The sequence below is a fragment of the Juglans regia genome, chromosome 1 (genome assembly GCF_001411555.2).
Source record: "Juglans regia cultivar Chandler chromosome 1, Walnut 2.0, whole genome shotgun sequence".
In the NCBI taxonomy this organism is placed as follows: Eukaryota; Viridiplantae; Streptophyta; class Magnoliopsida; order Fagales; family Juglandaceae; genus Juglans; species Juglans regia.
In genome coordinates this window covers 14,992,554-15,009,498 of record NC_049901.1, presented here as the reverse complement: position 1 = coordinate 15,009,498, position 16,945 = coordinate 14,992,554, and the positions used below count along the sequence as shown (strand labels likewise).

The following is a 16,945-nucleotide window of genomic DNA, read 5'->3' as shown; positions in this document are numbered from 1 at the left end:
TATATCGACTATCCCGAAATGTTATCCCAAAAGGCTATCTCAAAACAGTATCGGTATCGAAATATTTCATTCCAGTGCCTTGATCGGTACAGCGTCCGGTACAGTATTCAAAACATTAGTTGGACCACCTTTCCACAGCTTATAACCTAATAATATATGAACATGTGATCAGTAATTAGACGTCTCCCCAATACTTTTCTGGTTAAGATGGAAGCATGTATAAGCAACAGGAGCTCGTCCTTGTGACGTTGTCCATGGACCCTACATTCTCTCTCTCTCTGACACACGCCAATTTCACCCCCCATTATCAGTGAAAAATATTTAAAACGACTCCATTACCAGACATTATAAACTAATTAATATATACTATATAGTAACATGTGAGTAATTAGATTTAGAACAATATGATACCAATCTCAAAGTACTTTCTGGTTAAGATGGAAGTGTACAAAAGCAACATGACCTCGTCCTTGTATTTATGTTGTCAGGTGCCCTAAAGTTTCAAAGTTTTAAATTTTTCTCTACCAATCCAGTTTCACCAGCATTATTAGCATAGCATATTCAAATAAGAGTGTTTAGATAGTGAGATGAGATGAGATGATTTTAGAGGAATTAAATAAAATATTATTTTTTAATATTATTATTATTTTTAGATTTAAAAAAATTGAATTATTTATTATATTTAATGTAAAAATTTAAAAAAATTATAATACTGAAATGAGTTAATTTTTATACCCAAACCAACCCTAAAAACAGTTATGAAAAGATAAACATGCTATATTTAAAAGCGACAGTTTATTTAATATAATGTATTAAAGTGTGAGCCATTTAAAAGTAATTTTGACCACGATTCACAGCGAAGTGGTGGTAGCACTATAGGACGCCTATTTCATTAATGGCCGACTTTAGTACAATAAAAATTAAAAACAAGTTGTTTGCCTCGCTAAGCCGTAAATAATAGGTTGATGTGAGCTACAACACATGATAAGAGTAATCAGCAATCCATAATTATGACAAAAGAGGACTTCATTAACCCAACGTTCATAAACAGACGACCACAAGTAATATGGGACATTGGAAGTTCCTGGGAGAAAATAAAAAATGACGAAACAAAAAGAGGAAGGAAACAACGCATGCACAAAATGCAAGATGCTAATGGCCATTTCTTCTGCAATTTTATTAATTGGGGGGTGATCAATAATCTATATATATATATATATATATATCTCGAATTATTACAACATATGACTGATTGAATAGCTAACTGAAAGGGCAAAGGTTAAAAAAGTAAAAAAGAAGAAGAGAAGAAAAACTGTACAGAAAGGACATCGTTATGCTACAGAAGCTAGGATACGCGACTACTATTCAATCTTATTATTATATCCGCTATTCAATAGTTTCTGCGCTTGGATTGATCTGTGGATGCTTTGGCCCCTCAATAAGTAATGAAGCACAATAAATGGTGGCGGGTATTTACCAGAAGCTAGGCAGAAACGAAAGATGAATATCTACTTTTGGCTTGTCCCACCACAAACGCGTAAGAATTAATAATATCTTACACGGCACATTAAAGGAAGTTGGATTGCAGAATGATACTACCACAGTCGCTCTCAATTCTTGATTAATCGAAGTTCCCAGTTTCCCTCACCATCAATTAGCCGTAATTCCGTGGAATGGAAAGGTATTAGGGCTGGACGCTGCAGCATATATATATATATATATGATAGTGACATAAGCATAATGAGAATTAGAGGGGGAACACGAATATATGCTTAAGGTGGCATGATGAAAGGGAACAAAGGAACACCAACATAAGCATAATGCTAGTACAAGTCTCAAATAGATCAGTTTCGTGCAGGCCCTTTATAAAAAAGTGGATCCTACTAAAAAAGAATAGTTTTTTTTTTTTTTTTTTTACAAAAGTCTTCACATGACTTGTCTATTTGAGACTTTTACAAATCATTTCTCCAATAGCCAAACTAGATCCACTTGTCAATTAGATCTTTGCTCAACACACGTAAATTGACTGGTGTCAGCATGGTCAGAAAAAAAAATGCATGACTACTTGTTTTTTAATTTTTTGATATTCTATTTAATAATATATATATTTACTAAAAATAACACAAAATATACACCAACTTATGAACTTAACATATATATACATGGAAAAAAAAATGGAAGGGGCCAACTAATCAACAGATTCAATACGGGTGCATCTCAAGTACAACAGTGTCCCAACTCCCAAGTGCATCTCTAGCATTGTTAGAAAACTTACTTGCGAGGATGTAACAACAGTGATACCCAAATTCTTTGCAAGCCTATAAAGGTGTTCTTCAACATCAACACTTGTTGCACTGCAATTTCAGAAAAGATAAACATAAAACCAAGATATCAGATAACTGGCAAACATTTCTTTTAAGAAGAAGCGTGGTCTGTAACATACTTGGTACATTCATCAAGGATGCCAAACTTGGGCTTGTGAAAGAATAGGCGTGCCTGGTATAAAAGAATATATCATGTCAAATAATAAAAATTCTTGGCAGTACTCATGTAAAAAAGGACTTGTAAATATCTGACTCACCATGCCTAATCTCTGCTGTTCTCCAAGAGAAAGAATGTCCTCCCAATTCAAGTTACCATCCCAACCACCTTCGTCTCTTTCCAAAAGATAATTTAATCGAACATTCTCCAAAATAGTTTTCAAGCACGAATCCAGTATGTTCTTGGCGTCAGGAGTGTTTTGACCTGAATTTTCACAATAACAATCCTCAACCTAATAATGGCAAGAAATAGACTAATGACACCACTGCTTAACTAGAAGAATACATACATATATGCATGTGTGTGTGTGTGTGTATGTCATGTCTGGTTCCCATGTATATGGGATAAAAGTTCGCTAATAGCAACTTCTTTGAATTTCTTGATGCAGAAAGAACAGACTTGAGCATCGTTAAAATCACCCACCATGCCACCATGAAGCAGTCACCTAGGTCTGGGCTCCGACTCCGACGGAGTCAGAAAGCCCAACTCTGAACTCCGACTCCGAATTTTATCAGAGTCGAACTCCGATTGGAGTTGCTGGAGTCGGAGTCGGAGTCGGAGCGTCGGTGCCATACACACAGAGAGAGAGAGAGAGAGAGAGAGCTCCGTTGGCCGCCGTCGTCGAACGATGGCATAGTCGACGCTGCTAAAGCCACTGTGATGATATGAAACCTGTATATTCCGGTGAATGGTATACATGTACTCCTCCAGTGCATTTCTTCCTTCGTAAGATGCTCCACAGAAACGTAAAAGGAAATGGGATTGGGAAGAGAGTAGAGGCTCGGTGTTGAAGAATGAGGAGGAGCTGGGATAAAGAGAGACTAAAAACTAATTATATATATGTGCACTGTTACCACTATATTCAAATGAGCCGTCGATATAAAGGAATGAGCGGTCAGGATTGGATCTCGAAACTAACATTCACCGCCCTTAGACCAGAAGTAATAAAAAAAGGGAAAAAATTCAAGAAAAAAGAAAGCTGACAATGATCTGAAAAGTGAAAACTCAAAAAAAGCTAAAATCACTCCTCATGGGGCCCTAGAACAAAAATTTAAAAAAAAAAGAAGCAAAAAACTGACACTGATTTGAAAACTAAAAAATCTACAAGTCTACGACTCTCTACACCATCCCATGAAAGAAAAATAGAAAAAACTCAAAAAAAATAAACGACGGTGAATTGAAAATAGAACCCAAATGTAAACATAAAAAGCAAACAGAAAGACAGAAGACAAACGGACTGACAGACAGACAGAGACAGAGACAGAGACAGACATACTGAGACAGACCCAAAAAATACACTAAAAATAATATTGACTCCTCTTCTTTGTTTTGAAAAGCAATAAAAATCGCAGCAGAGTTTTTGTTTTTTCAGTTGGAGTCGGAGTTCGGAGGTTGGAGCAAACATCGATTCCAACTCCGACATAAATTTTCAGAGCAACTCCGACTCCGATTCTGAACTCCGATTTTTCCGATTCCGCTGGAGTTGGAATCGGAGCAAGCATCGGCCGGAGTCGGAACCAGCGGTAGTCTTGCCCACCCCTACAGTCACCCATAAAATGCTGAAGATGGAGCCTGATGAATTTGATTGGGAAACCACAGCAAAGTCAAGCAGCAGGATCCAATCAAACATTCAATTTCATCTAGATGTCTCCAAACTAAGCACTCTTGCTTATATGTTTATGCCAAGAACTTTAGATATATTTTCATGGGGCAAGCCTGGGCAGGGTTTTCCACACACATTCATGCTTTGGAATGGCCAAATCAATGAGACCCTGGGGGCTGAGAATTTGACATCACTTCAAAAGATCGAATGTGCCACTGAAGTAAAGGGCACTTTACATGATCGTACGAATCCACAATTCTGTGGGTCCCACGGGGTAAAATATAAAATCTAGACAAAATAGGTGCAATTTCAGGTGAGCTGGGTAATGACCCAAAAAGACAGATATAAAGCCTTTTTTCTAAAACTTCCACAAGTATTTCATCAGGCCTATGGTCCACCGGTATTTCAGTCATGAAGTAGAAAACATAAGCACGTCAAACATTTTGACATATAAGAGAATGGAGACTTACCTACCATGTACTTGCAACGACAATAAAAAAGAAGAAAAGGACTTGCTAATCACATCTGTATAGGAATCATAAGATGGAAAGTGCAAAGTATGACACAGGCATGCTAAACGAAGCAAGAAATTCACCTTTTCCATATAACTTTAATACCCTCAATTCTGCTTCTTTACAGGAGAGGGGATATATAATTTGATCCCTCAGTGTTCCTAAGCACGTATAAGGTCGCTGAGGAACATAAAAAATACCAGAACCAGATCCTGCCAGTTCATCAATATGTTGGGATGGCTTAGTGAGTCTTCCGCTTACGATGGGCCATAGACCTCTAAGGACTCTGAAGACCGAACTTTTCCCACTCCCATTCGGACCTGAAACAATGCAAACTTGTCAGATCTATATTTACATAAGAAGATAAATAAGGGAACTTACTTCACTAACCAGTAACAAGCAGGCTTTCCCCGGGTACTATATCACATCTCAACTGCCTAGCCAACATTTTTTGTGCTGGGGTAATGATATCCACCTCAGAGAAGGAGATGGTCTCTTCAGAGAAGATATCTCTCCTGTTTGATTCTGATTTAATATCAGACATCGAATTTGCTGCAAGGTCAACAACTCAATTAGCATGAACATGTACTCCTGATGACTCGATTAAACAAAAAACAAGCAAGAACAATTGCTATCGATATACAATAATTTCAATACTAACTAACCTATATACATCAAATAAGTCTAGTTCAACTAATCAATCTATTGGAAGAAAAACATCTTGACATGGAATTGGCTTACAGTCACAAGATTGAAGAGAGACTAAAACTAAACCTTAATTCCTGGAAGGCTCAGCAACTAATGTCAATATGTAGAGATATTTATTTGCTCCCTTCTAACAACCTTGTAGCCTTTTCAAACCACACTGTAACCGGCATCATCATGTCCAACTGTCCCAACAATCTTATCTCATTATTGGGAAAATTCATTCATATCTCGTGTATATCACAATTCTCTTGTTCAATTATGAAAAACCTAATATGAGATCCTAAACAAAATGAAAAGTGTATATGATATGTTAAATCTAATCCAGACTTAATTACTTACAAGCACTTTATCCACAAGTAAACCACATATCAGCTTCCCTTCTTATTTTCTAATTCAAGTGCACATTGCTGGCACAAGTCAAAAGGAGCTACAAACAACCTGACAACTTGATCCCAGCGTAAAATATATTACTTTGTCCCAACCAAGAGGGTCTTCCAGCCACTAAGGAATCACATAAATAACTCTTAACTAAATTAATTAGGATCCTCAAAGCTTCCAAAATCTCATAAGCCTTTATTTTTCAGTTTTCATCTTTTCCTGCTCATTGGCCTTGAGTCACAAGAAATTTGGACTGAGCTCTTTAAAATGGTCCAATAAAAATATTACTTAAAGTCTAAAAGGAACAAAGAATGGCGTACCAGACTGTGCAGCATGTAGAAGCTCTTCCAGCTCAAAAATTCGGTTAATGCCACCAGAGAGCTCAAGAAATGTTTTATGCAATTCAAGGATGTCACCAAAAGCTAAAAAGCTTTGAGATACAACAGAAGCTAAGAAGCGCAATGCATGTGCCAACTCACCTAGAAAAGATATTGTCATAGATGTATATATGAGAGAATTATAATAGCAAGCTAACAGAGCTCAAAATCATTGTTGGGATAATCATACCTTGAGTAGAAACCAATGCTCGGTCACCCTTGTGTTCCATGGCATATAACAAGCTCAACCCCCAAGTCACATTATGAGGGAGTTGCTTTGTGATAAAATCATCAAGTATGCCAAACAGCCATTTCTTTTTCAGAAGTGACATGGAGTGAGTCAGAAGCTCCCTGAATCTTGACTCAATCATCTGCTCAGTAATAAGATCAATAGCTAATGCCAATTATTTCAAAAATATTGGGTGCATCACAAACAAATTTATTTGGCCATATTGAACCATGACGCCTATAGGAAAATTCTAATGACAAGTTTCATTACAGCAAATGAAAGACAAAAACAAGGTCTTGAGCCATTGTGGTTCAATTGAATCAATAGTTACCACATTCTTGAGAAGTGGCAGACAAGCATGAAAACTGCAGGCTGCTACAAGGAGCGGAATGATCACCCAGCATATGGGTAAGGACCAAACAGGAATAGCATAAAGAATGTGCCATGTAAGGGAAACAACTGTAAATTAGGCAACTAAACATATTCATTGCCTCAAACAGAATGGGTTTGATGAACTTCAAGCTGATCTTCCATAGCATGAGAATAAAATTCATGTAGACATTATAATGGAAAAAAATACATAACCAGAAATTCTAAGATGTTAACAGATGATCCTTGAATGCCCCAACTTCAAAAAATATTTTTAGGCGTGTATGATGTGGGTTTGTGGAAATCTATTCGGAATGGTTGGGAGGAATTTCTTAACCATGTTTCTTTTAAGGTGGGTGGAGGTGATAGGATTCAGTTTTGGCATGATCTTTGGTGTGGGGACATGGCTCTTAAGAATGCTTTCCCTTCTCTCTTGAGGATTGCAAGGGACCAAGAAGCTACCGTGGCTGATTCTGTTATTTTTTCTAATAATATTCCTCAATGGAATGTGAAATTTAGTAGAGATGTTCATGATTGGGAAGTGTCCGTTGTTTCTGATTTTTTCAGCAGGCTGTATGATATGAAGATTGTGCAGGGAAGGGAGGGAGGACAGATTGCTGTGGAATCATGCTGGTAACTTCAGCTTCACTGTTAGTTCTTTCTACAAAGCGCTGAATTGCCATTGTGCCAATCAATTCCCTTGGAAGTGCATTTGGAGATCCAAGGTGCCTAGTAAAGTGGGATTTTCTGCTGATTGGTGTCTATTGGGAAGATCTTGACTTCGGATAATTTGAGAAAGCATGGTATTATCTACTTAGATTGGTGTTACTTGTGTTAAAAGATGGTGAGTCCATTGATCATTTATTTATGCATTGTGAGGTGGCCAAGACCTTTTGGGATGAGATTTTCAGTAAGACGGGGGGAATTGCTTGGGTGATGCCTAAGAGGGTGGTGGATCTATTGGCTTGTTGGAAAGGGTTTTCTGGGTAGCCGTCGCATTGCTGCTATTTGGAAGATGATTCCTCTATGCTTGATGTGGTGCTTATGGTTGGAAAGGAATGGGTGGTGTTTTGATGATAGAGAACGTTCGTTGGGAGAATTCAGAGAGTTTTTCTTTCAAACTTTGTCTTTGGGCGAAAAGTTCTTGAATTGAATGGGGATAATCTTCATGATTTCATCGGAAAGACCAATGGAAAGAGAGAAAGAGAGAAGGTTGCAGAGAAGTGCATCTAGATTTCATCAAGCCAGGAATTCACCAGGTTCTTGCTCTTATTCCCCTTTTAGTAATTTCTATAACAGTAATTACTTCTTTTCACTTGTTTACTCCAGTCCTCAACATTTAGGGTAATGGCTGACAACCCATATTTTATGTCAAATTGCATACGCCATGTCCATGTTCAAAGATAAAGGTCCAGAACTTTAAGTAACATCAATATCTATAATCAATGGAAAACAATTTAGCACCCATATAAAGAGAACATCATGAATTTCAGGTCACTTACAGCTTTTTCTCTAGCACCACCCCCAAAGAAAGCAACCGACTCAGCATGAGTACGCAGTCTTTCATGCATGAACCTGATTTATGCATAATGTGTGAAGTCAGGTTGATGTGAAAAGTAATATTGCCCAAGCATTAGTGACATAGTAAGGAGGAACCAACAAGACGTTACCTAAAGGTTCCTTCGAGTTGTTGCTCTTGACTTGCCAAATCACCAAAATCAGGAGCAACAGTTCTTAGAAAACCCAGACCCAATAACATATAAGCGTACAATATGGCAACTCCCCTCTGACCAGTTAGCAGCTTCATTCTCCATGTGAACCTTGAAAATAGCAGACATTCACATGTATCAATGGAAAAGGCAAAATAGCAAGAGGTAATTGAACCTCTTATCAAGCTCCAACAAAGACCAAACCCCCGACACCATGATAACTAACTCAATGAATTACTCACCAGAGAATGTCCACAGATGGCTTTACCATTCCCGTAACTAGTCCTGACAAATCAGTGGTCAACTTTTCCAGATCATGAGTTATTCTCTGATCTGCATCAATCTTTTTGCTTGACATGTGAAAGACCTACAAATATGCATTTTCAAATGAGTTTTGCTTTGATCCTGAATGTCTCATCAAAGAGCTTAAAAATAATCCAAATAGTATTTCGTGATCAGACAACAATTCTAAAGAATAAACCCACAAAGATTTTGAATATGAAGAGCAGAAATTTTCCTATAAAGGTTCAATCGTAACATTAAAAAAATTGTAATATATCAATGGGGTAATATAAAAAAAACAATGGGAGTGAATTCATAGACAAAAGAAATATAAACTTCTAATGAGTTGGTCACAAACAAAAAACAATGATATGTTGGATAACAAAACAGATTAGAACTATCCAAATATCAAACGTGCAGCACATAATTACCACAACAAGAATTGTCCATACTTATCCATATCATAAGGGATTAAACGATTCTTTTTTTGTGAACTATGACACTGTCAGTTAATGAAAACAGTAAATGAAAATAGCTTTTATTCCAAACACTGCAATGCCTACCAAGCGCATTTATAGGGTTCATGCAAGATAGGCATGCCAAAAAATCAAATTTACACTTTCACATAATTTTTTTTATATCAGTGAATTCACACTTTAACATAAGTACCTTGTAAAATGCATTATTTCTCAAATAGTACTTCAATAAATGTTGAGTCAAACGGATCCTCCACCCAAGGGCCAGCCTGGCTTTCAAGTGCCTATAAAACAAACATAATCAAATTGATTGTTGCAAAATGAATGAGAACTATCATTTAATTAACCTTGTCTTCATCATACCACTCAGATGGCTAAAAGGGCAAGGGATGCAATCAACAGTTTCGTGATGTAGTAGAAAATTAATAGGAACACAGTTTATCTGAGGTGGATAACATTACAGATGAACCATTTTATTCATCAGACATATCAGATGAACCATTACAAATGACCACGAGAATTCCCACCAATATGCAAGGCATACAACATTAAGTCTATAAGGATAACAGGCAACTAGTATGATGAATTGAAGCAATAGAGGTACCATATGGAACCCCACCCAAGAAAATTACCGCAGATGGAATATTACTAGACTTTTCTGGAGGAACAAGGTCTAAAACTCCGGATTTGACTGCCCACCCACCATTTACCATGTTAACCTCCGGAATTGCAAGCTCTAAAACTAATGAAGATGTGAATAAGCACATTTCCATTCTATTGTCCCCAGCACTCAAACTGGTTTATAAATGTACTGAATTCAACACCATTTGACTGCCCACCCACCATTTACTATGTTAACCTCCGGAATTGCAAGCTCTAAAACTCGTGAAGATGTGAATAAGAACATTTCCATTCTATTGTACCCAGCACTCAAACTGGTTTATAAATGTACTGAATTCAACATAAAATGTATTCCACAAGTCAAACAAAATTACCTTAAAGAAGGTGCAATAAAAGAAGATGCAGCACTTTGAAGAACACTAACACCAATTAACCGAATAAAGGATTCCTTATCCTGCTCCAAAACATACTTCACAGTGGTTCCTGTGAATATTAAGGCATTTCAATAACAAAGGCAATATCCCTAAAATCGTCAAATGCTAAGGAAAAGAAAATACCATTCAGTGAGGCAATGCGATCTGAGATCCATGTTCTTGATACAACAAGCAAAGCAACTGCGAGGAATTGAGCTCCTTGTCTATCAAGTAATGTTGGTACCTGAAAACCAAGCAGTTTGAATGCCAATAAAAGAACTTCAGGAAACTTACAGCGATGGTCGAAAGAGATACAATGAAAGACAGATAATGTATTAACAGAAAACAGCAAGGTTTTATAAATGTTGAGGAAAGGAATAGACTGGATGTATTACGGATAGTGTCCATAACATGACATATATTACACCTAAAAAGGTTTCCATAACATGATATATTACACCTAAAAATGGTAGGTAGTGTATGGATCTCACATTGCTTGGGAATGAGAGATTCTTGCTCTTTATAACATAGGCTTCCATTTCGTTCCGTTCTGGCCATCCCAGCCGGAATTTTCCGTTCCGGTGTAGTACGGTACACTATACCTCCTCGTTCTGTTCCGTTCCAAATTCTAGCCGGTTTCAGCCCGTTCCGGTCAAATTCCAGCCATTCCGTCCGGAATTGGCATTTCAGGCCCATTCCGCTCCAAATTGTTTTAATGGCAGTTTTGTAATTTTCTTGAGTTTGGATGACACTTTTGTAAATTTTAAATCTAGATGGTATTTAATTAATTCTAAAATCTAAAAGGTATTTATATAATTTTAAGTTTTTTGTAACTTTAAATATGTCTCTTCATTCTCTTTTTTTTTTTTTTTTAAATATCCTCACTTTTAATAATTTCTCTGCTCATTTTTTTTTCTTTTTTCTTTTTTGTCTTAATTCAAGTTTGTGATTTTTTAATATTCTATTTTGACACTAATATCTCTATTTTTTTAATGTTTTCAACACATGCATTTTATAAATCTTCAATTCTTCCACATATATACACACACACATGATGCACACTTAGATATACAAGTATTTATTTTATTAGTTATCAGTTTATATATATATAGTTAATCCTGAAACGGTACACCGAAACACACTAGTACCGAAATATTTTGTTCCAGTACTTAAACCGGAATAATCACCAGAACGGAATTTAAACCATTGCTTTATAATGTTCCAATGAGACTCCAATTGTATCATTGCTTATCCTTTTGGACTATAGGTCATGTGGCTTGGGCCTTCTATTGGGGCATGATAAATGGTATAAGAGCCTATCACAACCAGAAATATGAGAATTGAGCTGTGCCACCTACAACGGACTGGCCTGGCGAGGACATCGGGAATATAAGAGGTAGAGATTGTGATACCCCATTCTGATAAGTGATAAGAGTAGGTGGTGTATCTGATCCCACATTGCTTGAAAATGACAAGTTTTTGCTCTTAAAAAATGTTATTAGTAAACATAAATCTCCAAATTTGAGATCATGAAAATATTGAACTGTGCATAAGGAGCAAAACTAATAATAAATTTTTTTTATTGGCACTGGGTGTCCGGAACAGCATCCTAAATAATCTCAGGGGTGCACAAGCCTTCGGCAAGGAGTTTTCCATAAGTGCACATCGGGTAATTCAAGAGGAAAATCCTTCAATCCAATGGCCCCAAGAGATTCTTTGCACCCAAGAGGATTTGAACCTTAGACCTAGAGGGACCATACCCCCAAGCCCAAGGCCTTTACCACTTGAGCCAACCCCTAGGGGTTAAAAAAAAAATTAAAGCTACCTGAACTGAATAGATTTGCCCACAAACCACGATAAGCAGCAGACGAAGATAAATATAAGCAATGGGATAAAGATATTTGTTCCATGGGCACACAATCCTTTCTACTCATCCCTCAGACTTAGAAAAGAATCTCTCAACATCAAAACCACCAAAACTCTCACCATCAAGTAGTAGGCTGCAAAATTTTTTTTTTGATAAGTAGAAAAAATCTAGAGGTCAAAACATAAAGTCACAGACTGCCACTGATCTCATGGAAGTCTGTAGTGGTTCCTTGCAATGGAATGTTAACTTTTCTAGGGCAGCACATGACTGGGAAGCGGATGCCTTCACAGAGTCTTTCAACCTATTGTACTCCTCAAGAATGGCTGCGGGAGGTGCAAACAAGATCCTTTGGCACCACTCAGAAAATGGGAAGTTCACTGTTGGATCATTATGTCAGGTCCTCATCATCCAAGATACTATCTCCATTTCCTCGGAGGAACATTTGGGAGACTAAGGCGCCCTTGAAAGTAGCTTCTTTTTTGTCTAGAAAGCGACATTAGGAAAGATCCTCACTATAGACAACCTCAGGAAATTTCTGTTCATTCCCATGTATTTGGGCTATGCTTAGTTCTCATCAATAAAATTCTTATATACTGATCAGAAAAAAGGAAAATGCCGGTTCATTGTGATGGACTGGCACTGTATGTGCAAAGGGAGTGGAGAAACTGTGGATGATCATTTGCTATTACAATGTGGGGTAGCCAAGACCCTGTGGGATGATTTATTTGCTTGAATGGGGTTAACATGGGTTATCATGCCTAACAGATTGGTGGGCTTCCTAGCAAATTAAAGGGACTTACATGGTAACCCACAAAATGCAGCAATATGGAAAATGGCTCCCATATGTTTATTGTGGTGCATTCGGAGGGAGAGGAATGAGAGAAGTTTTGAAGGTTGGGAGAGGAAAGTGGATGGGCTTAAAGTTTTCTTTCTCAACAAGTTGTTCCTCTAGGCAAACACAATAGATTTTAATGAACAAGTCTCCATGAGTTCCTTGTGTCAGCTGCAAATTCTAGTTAGGTGTTTCTCTTGTGTGCATTCTATGTACTAGGGCTATGCCTATATATTAAAAAAAAAAAAATTGCAGACTACAGCCATTGTACATTGCCACACAAGTAGAAGTTAGGACAAGTATGTGAAGCTCTCAACCATCATAACTTGAAAATCATCAGGATGCAAAGTTTGCATGAATACCATGGGACTCGATATAGAGAACTTGGAAAGAGGAAAGAAATGCAAAATTACTAGGGCCATCTAGCCATCAGAGCACCCAAAATCAAGAGCTGGAACATGAGAAAATAACCCCAACTATGAAACTTAACCACAACACACTAGTCCAGCCCACTAATGTCATGCCAAGAATATAAAATAAACAAGACATGAACAAAGGTGTCACCAAATGAAGAGACACACCAGTATTTTGAACATAGCACCCACTCTCCGTGGCAAGACTCTTGGAGCCGTTTGGAGTTGTGGAAAAACTGGCAAGGGAACTGTTTTAACCACAGGAGGAGACACAGCGATCACCTTGGTGATGTATGATTGTGCTTTGGAACTTGAGAGAGTAGAATTCTGGACAAAAAGCATTTATGAGAGTTGCATAAAGTACAATGGTAAAAGATAAGAAAACAACCACATCAGCAACTGAAATTTGAATTTTAACCTTTCCTGCTGCAGAAAATGCTTGTTGCACTACCATTGCATCACTCTGGCGTTCTTTGTCAGAACTCCTCATCATGGTGATCTCTGCTTGGCTAACGACTGGAGAATCCTCCCTTAAGTCACTGACAAATTTTGGTAAACAAATGTCTTAAATCTTAACATAACTAACAAAAACATTGAAAATTAATGAACTTAGAAATCCAACCTTTTATAATGAACACTCCAGCCTCCTTCACCATCCAAGGACAACACCACATCATGAAATGCAACAAGTGCCGGTCGATGAGATATAGTTATGCATGATGTTCCCATTGCTCTAACTTTAGCACAAAAGCGTTCCTCCATATCGGTAGTGACGGCACTCGTGCATTCATCAAGAATTGCAAATTTAGGCTTATGATAGAACAGTCTGGCCATCCCCAATCTCTGTTGCTCACCCAGAGATAGTTCGTCTCCCCAGTTTATCTCTTTCTCAGGTGGGTAGCGCTCTAACAGGTACTCAAGGTCAACCTTAAAACAAAATCACAATTCCTACTCCATGAGTCATGTTTAAACATCAAAGGGTGCTCAAAAGAGAACAAGAGAGAAAGGGTAAGATCGAAGATTTACATTTTTCAATAGTTCCACCATTCCACTAGAAGTGAGAGATTCAACCTCTTGATCAACGGTAAGAGGATAAATTAACTGATCCCTCAGCGTTCCCACAGCAGTGTATGGTCGCTGTGGCACATAGAAAATCTCCTTATTAAGATAAGAACCAACCCCAGGTTTCACGATGTGGCCAGATACTAGAGGCCAGAGGCCGCCTAAAACTCGGAAAAGTGAGCTCTTCCCACTACCATTTGGACCTTCAGCAGAAATTAATAAACATAATCACACACCGAGGTGGAATCTCAGAAAAAAGAAATACACCTTTTAGACCCATTCATATTGAAACAGCATTTTTTTTTTTTTTTTTTTTTTAACATTTTGATTTACAATTACATATACTCATGGAGGAAGGTATAACACCCAGAAAGCATTAATTGTAAACAACAAGAGGCAGTGACTGTGTTGACAAATGAGATAATAGTTATAATCCTCAGAAAGCATTAATTGTAAACAAGAAGTGTGATAGCACATATGATAAGAATAAGGATAAGTGGTATATGGGATCCCCACATTGCTTGGAAATGAGAAGTTTTTGCTCTTTATTAGGTTCCAATGGGACTCCAATTGTATCATTGACTAGTTCTTTTGAAATATAGGTCATATGGTTTAGGCCTTCCATTGGGGCGTTACAAAAGGTATCAGAGTCTATCCCAACCAGAAATATGGGACTTGAGCCGTGCCACCTACGACGAATTGGCCCGACGAGGATATTGGAAATTTAAGAGGGGTAGATTATGATACCCCATATGATAAAGATAAGGGTAGGTAGTGTGTGGGATCTCACATTGCTTTGGAATGAGAAGTTCTTGCTCTTTATAAGGTTTCAATGGGACTCCAATTGTATCATTAATTAGTCCTTTTAGGGTAGAATAAATCTACTCATCATCCATTTTCTCATCATCCCATGATGTGGTATTAAATTATAAGTTCACAAGTGAAATATAATAAATAGTCTTCAATTATCTAACACCACATCATGGGATGATGAGAGGACAATGAGAATTGAGATGATGATTAGCATTACTTTTTGGAGTATAGATCATGTGGTTTGGGCCTTTCATTAGGGCGTTACAACAAGAGTTAGTGACTATGTTAACAATTGAGATAATAGTAATAATCCTTTTTTTTTCTACACTTTAAGGGTGGTGGGCTTAATGGTCCTTGGGTTAGGTAGGTACTAGGTCCTGCGTTCGAATCAACTTTCTCTTAAAAGAATCCATTCCTTTCAGGGGGCGGGGCCACATCCCCCCAAACCCCCTCCGAACTGACTTGACTGCTTTGCGTATTGGTAATAGCTGTCCAAGTATTCATTGAATTCCCTCGTAAGGCTAAGGTATAATCTATGTCTCAAACCCGACTTGAAGAAGCGCCTACGGTTCTTGCCGTCTTAAAAGCCCCTTCTGTCCAGTTCTTAACGGGTAGGGTGCTACTATAGTCACCCGTAGGTAGGGAAGCCACCTCCGGCTGCCCCCTTCTACCCTTTTTATTCGATAACCAAAAAATTTCAATCCTTTTTAATGTAAGTTTTCAACAGCCATCAATGATGCCCTCTATGGGCTATCATCTAATCACAAACAATGCCTATATACATTCACAAATGGGGATACTCAGTAGAAATGTTTTTGGACCTAAATTTTCCCACATCACTTTATTGAACTGCTCATGCCTAAAAGTGCATTTGATTGCATATCTGTTGCTTGGTTATAGTATTTCTTGGTTTATGTTTGTCATTTCTTATTCTGCTGTCAAGCAGTAGCTTGTGCTCTGTACTTACTGGTTGCAAAAATTCATTTATATTGTTAGTTTGCATTTCTTGGTTTTGGATTTGTTATTTCTGATTTTACTGCAAGCAGTAGTTTGTCTTCTTGTACTTATTGGCCAGTAAATCCCATTCAATAAAAAGAGCAGGAATAAATAGTAGAGAACTCAAGCTTCTGCCCCCAAAATACACGCATTTCCAATACTGATGTGCAGCAAAACATTTGCACACCTTATAGATTCCAGAAGAAAGTATATTTCTGGATGCGGCAGCCACCCATTAACAGCACAATATCTTTTTTTTAATAAGTAATTCTTTATTGATAAGCTCAAAAGGCGCAACTCAAGTACACAGGAGGCATACAAGAAAGATACCTACCAAGAAGGTGAAAAGGATATATTAACAGCACAATATCTTCTGCAACAATATGGAAAACTTAAAGACATTTCAATCTTGGAAAAGAACCATCACAACCAAGTAGGTAGTAGAATTCTCAACCATGCAACTAGCACAGAACAAATTACCACCTTCCACACCCCTGCCATCATCGGCATCAGAATCATTGACATTGAAACCAAGACCACCATCCCTTAACACCCATTCATTAAACATAATCACCATTCAATATCATCAGCTCCAGCTTAAACTATATCTCCATATGTCGACCACTCTACCATCTTAAAACCACAGCCAGCACCAGTGTTAGCTCAAACACGCCACCACAGGAACCATAGCATCAGAGGATAGCATTGATGCTACCTTGCCTCCACCATCACTCCCAGCTACAT

At 37.7% G+C, this 16,945-nt stretch overlaps 1 protein-coding gene across 4 annotated transcripts in view; it reads right to left on the bottom strand.

Annotated features, from left to right (window-relative positions):
- Positions 1–1,147: 1,147 nt before the first annotated feature.
- The window catches only part of LOC109013229 (ABC transporter D family member 1-like), a 29,015-nt gene continuing 13,217 nt past the window's right edge, over positions 1,148–16,945 (bottom strand). For 3 of the 4 annotated variants that reach the window (XM_018995243.2, XM_018995245.2, XM_035693935.1), the window contains 18 exons: positions 14,357–14,595; positions 13,953–14,257; positions 13,749–13,869; positions 13,499–13,657; positions 10,363–10,462; positions 10,180–10,288; positions 9,378–9,468; positions 8,669–8,793; positions 8,388–8,537; positions 8,220–8,292; positions 6,310–6,490; positions 6,063–6,221; positions 5,047–5,208; positions 4,740–4,976; positions 2,582–2,745; positions 2,444–2,496; positions 2,276–2,354; positions 1,148–1,697 (listed from right to left, as the gene is read on the bottom strand). In XM_018995243.2, the coding sequence (XP_018850788.1) occupies positions 1,611–1,697; positions 2,276–2,354; positions 2,444–2,496; positions 2,582–2,745; positions 4,740–4,976; positions 5,047–5,208; positions 6,063–6,221; positions 6,310–6,490; positions 8,220–8,292; positions 8,388–8,537; positions 8,669–8,793; positions 9,378–9,468; positions 10,180–10,288; positions 10,363–10,462; positions 13,499–13,657; positions 13,749–13,869; positions 13,953–14,257; positions 14,357–14,595 (2,594 nt within the window). In that variant the 3' untranslated portion in view covers positions 1,148–1,610. The remainder of the gene's footprint in view (positions 1,698–2,275; positions 2,355–2,443; positions 2,497–2,581; positions 2,746–4,739; positions 4,977–5,046; positions 5,209–6,062; positions 6,222–6,309; positions 6,491–8,219; positions 8,293–8,387; positions 8,538–8,668; positions 8,794–9,377; positions 9,469–10,179; positions 10,289–10,362; positions 10,463–13,498; positions 13,658–13,748; positions 13,870–13,952; positions 14,258–14,356; positions 14,596–16,945) is intronic. The other variant, XM_018995244.2, reaches the window with a different exon arrangement.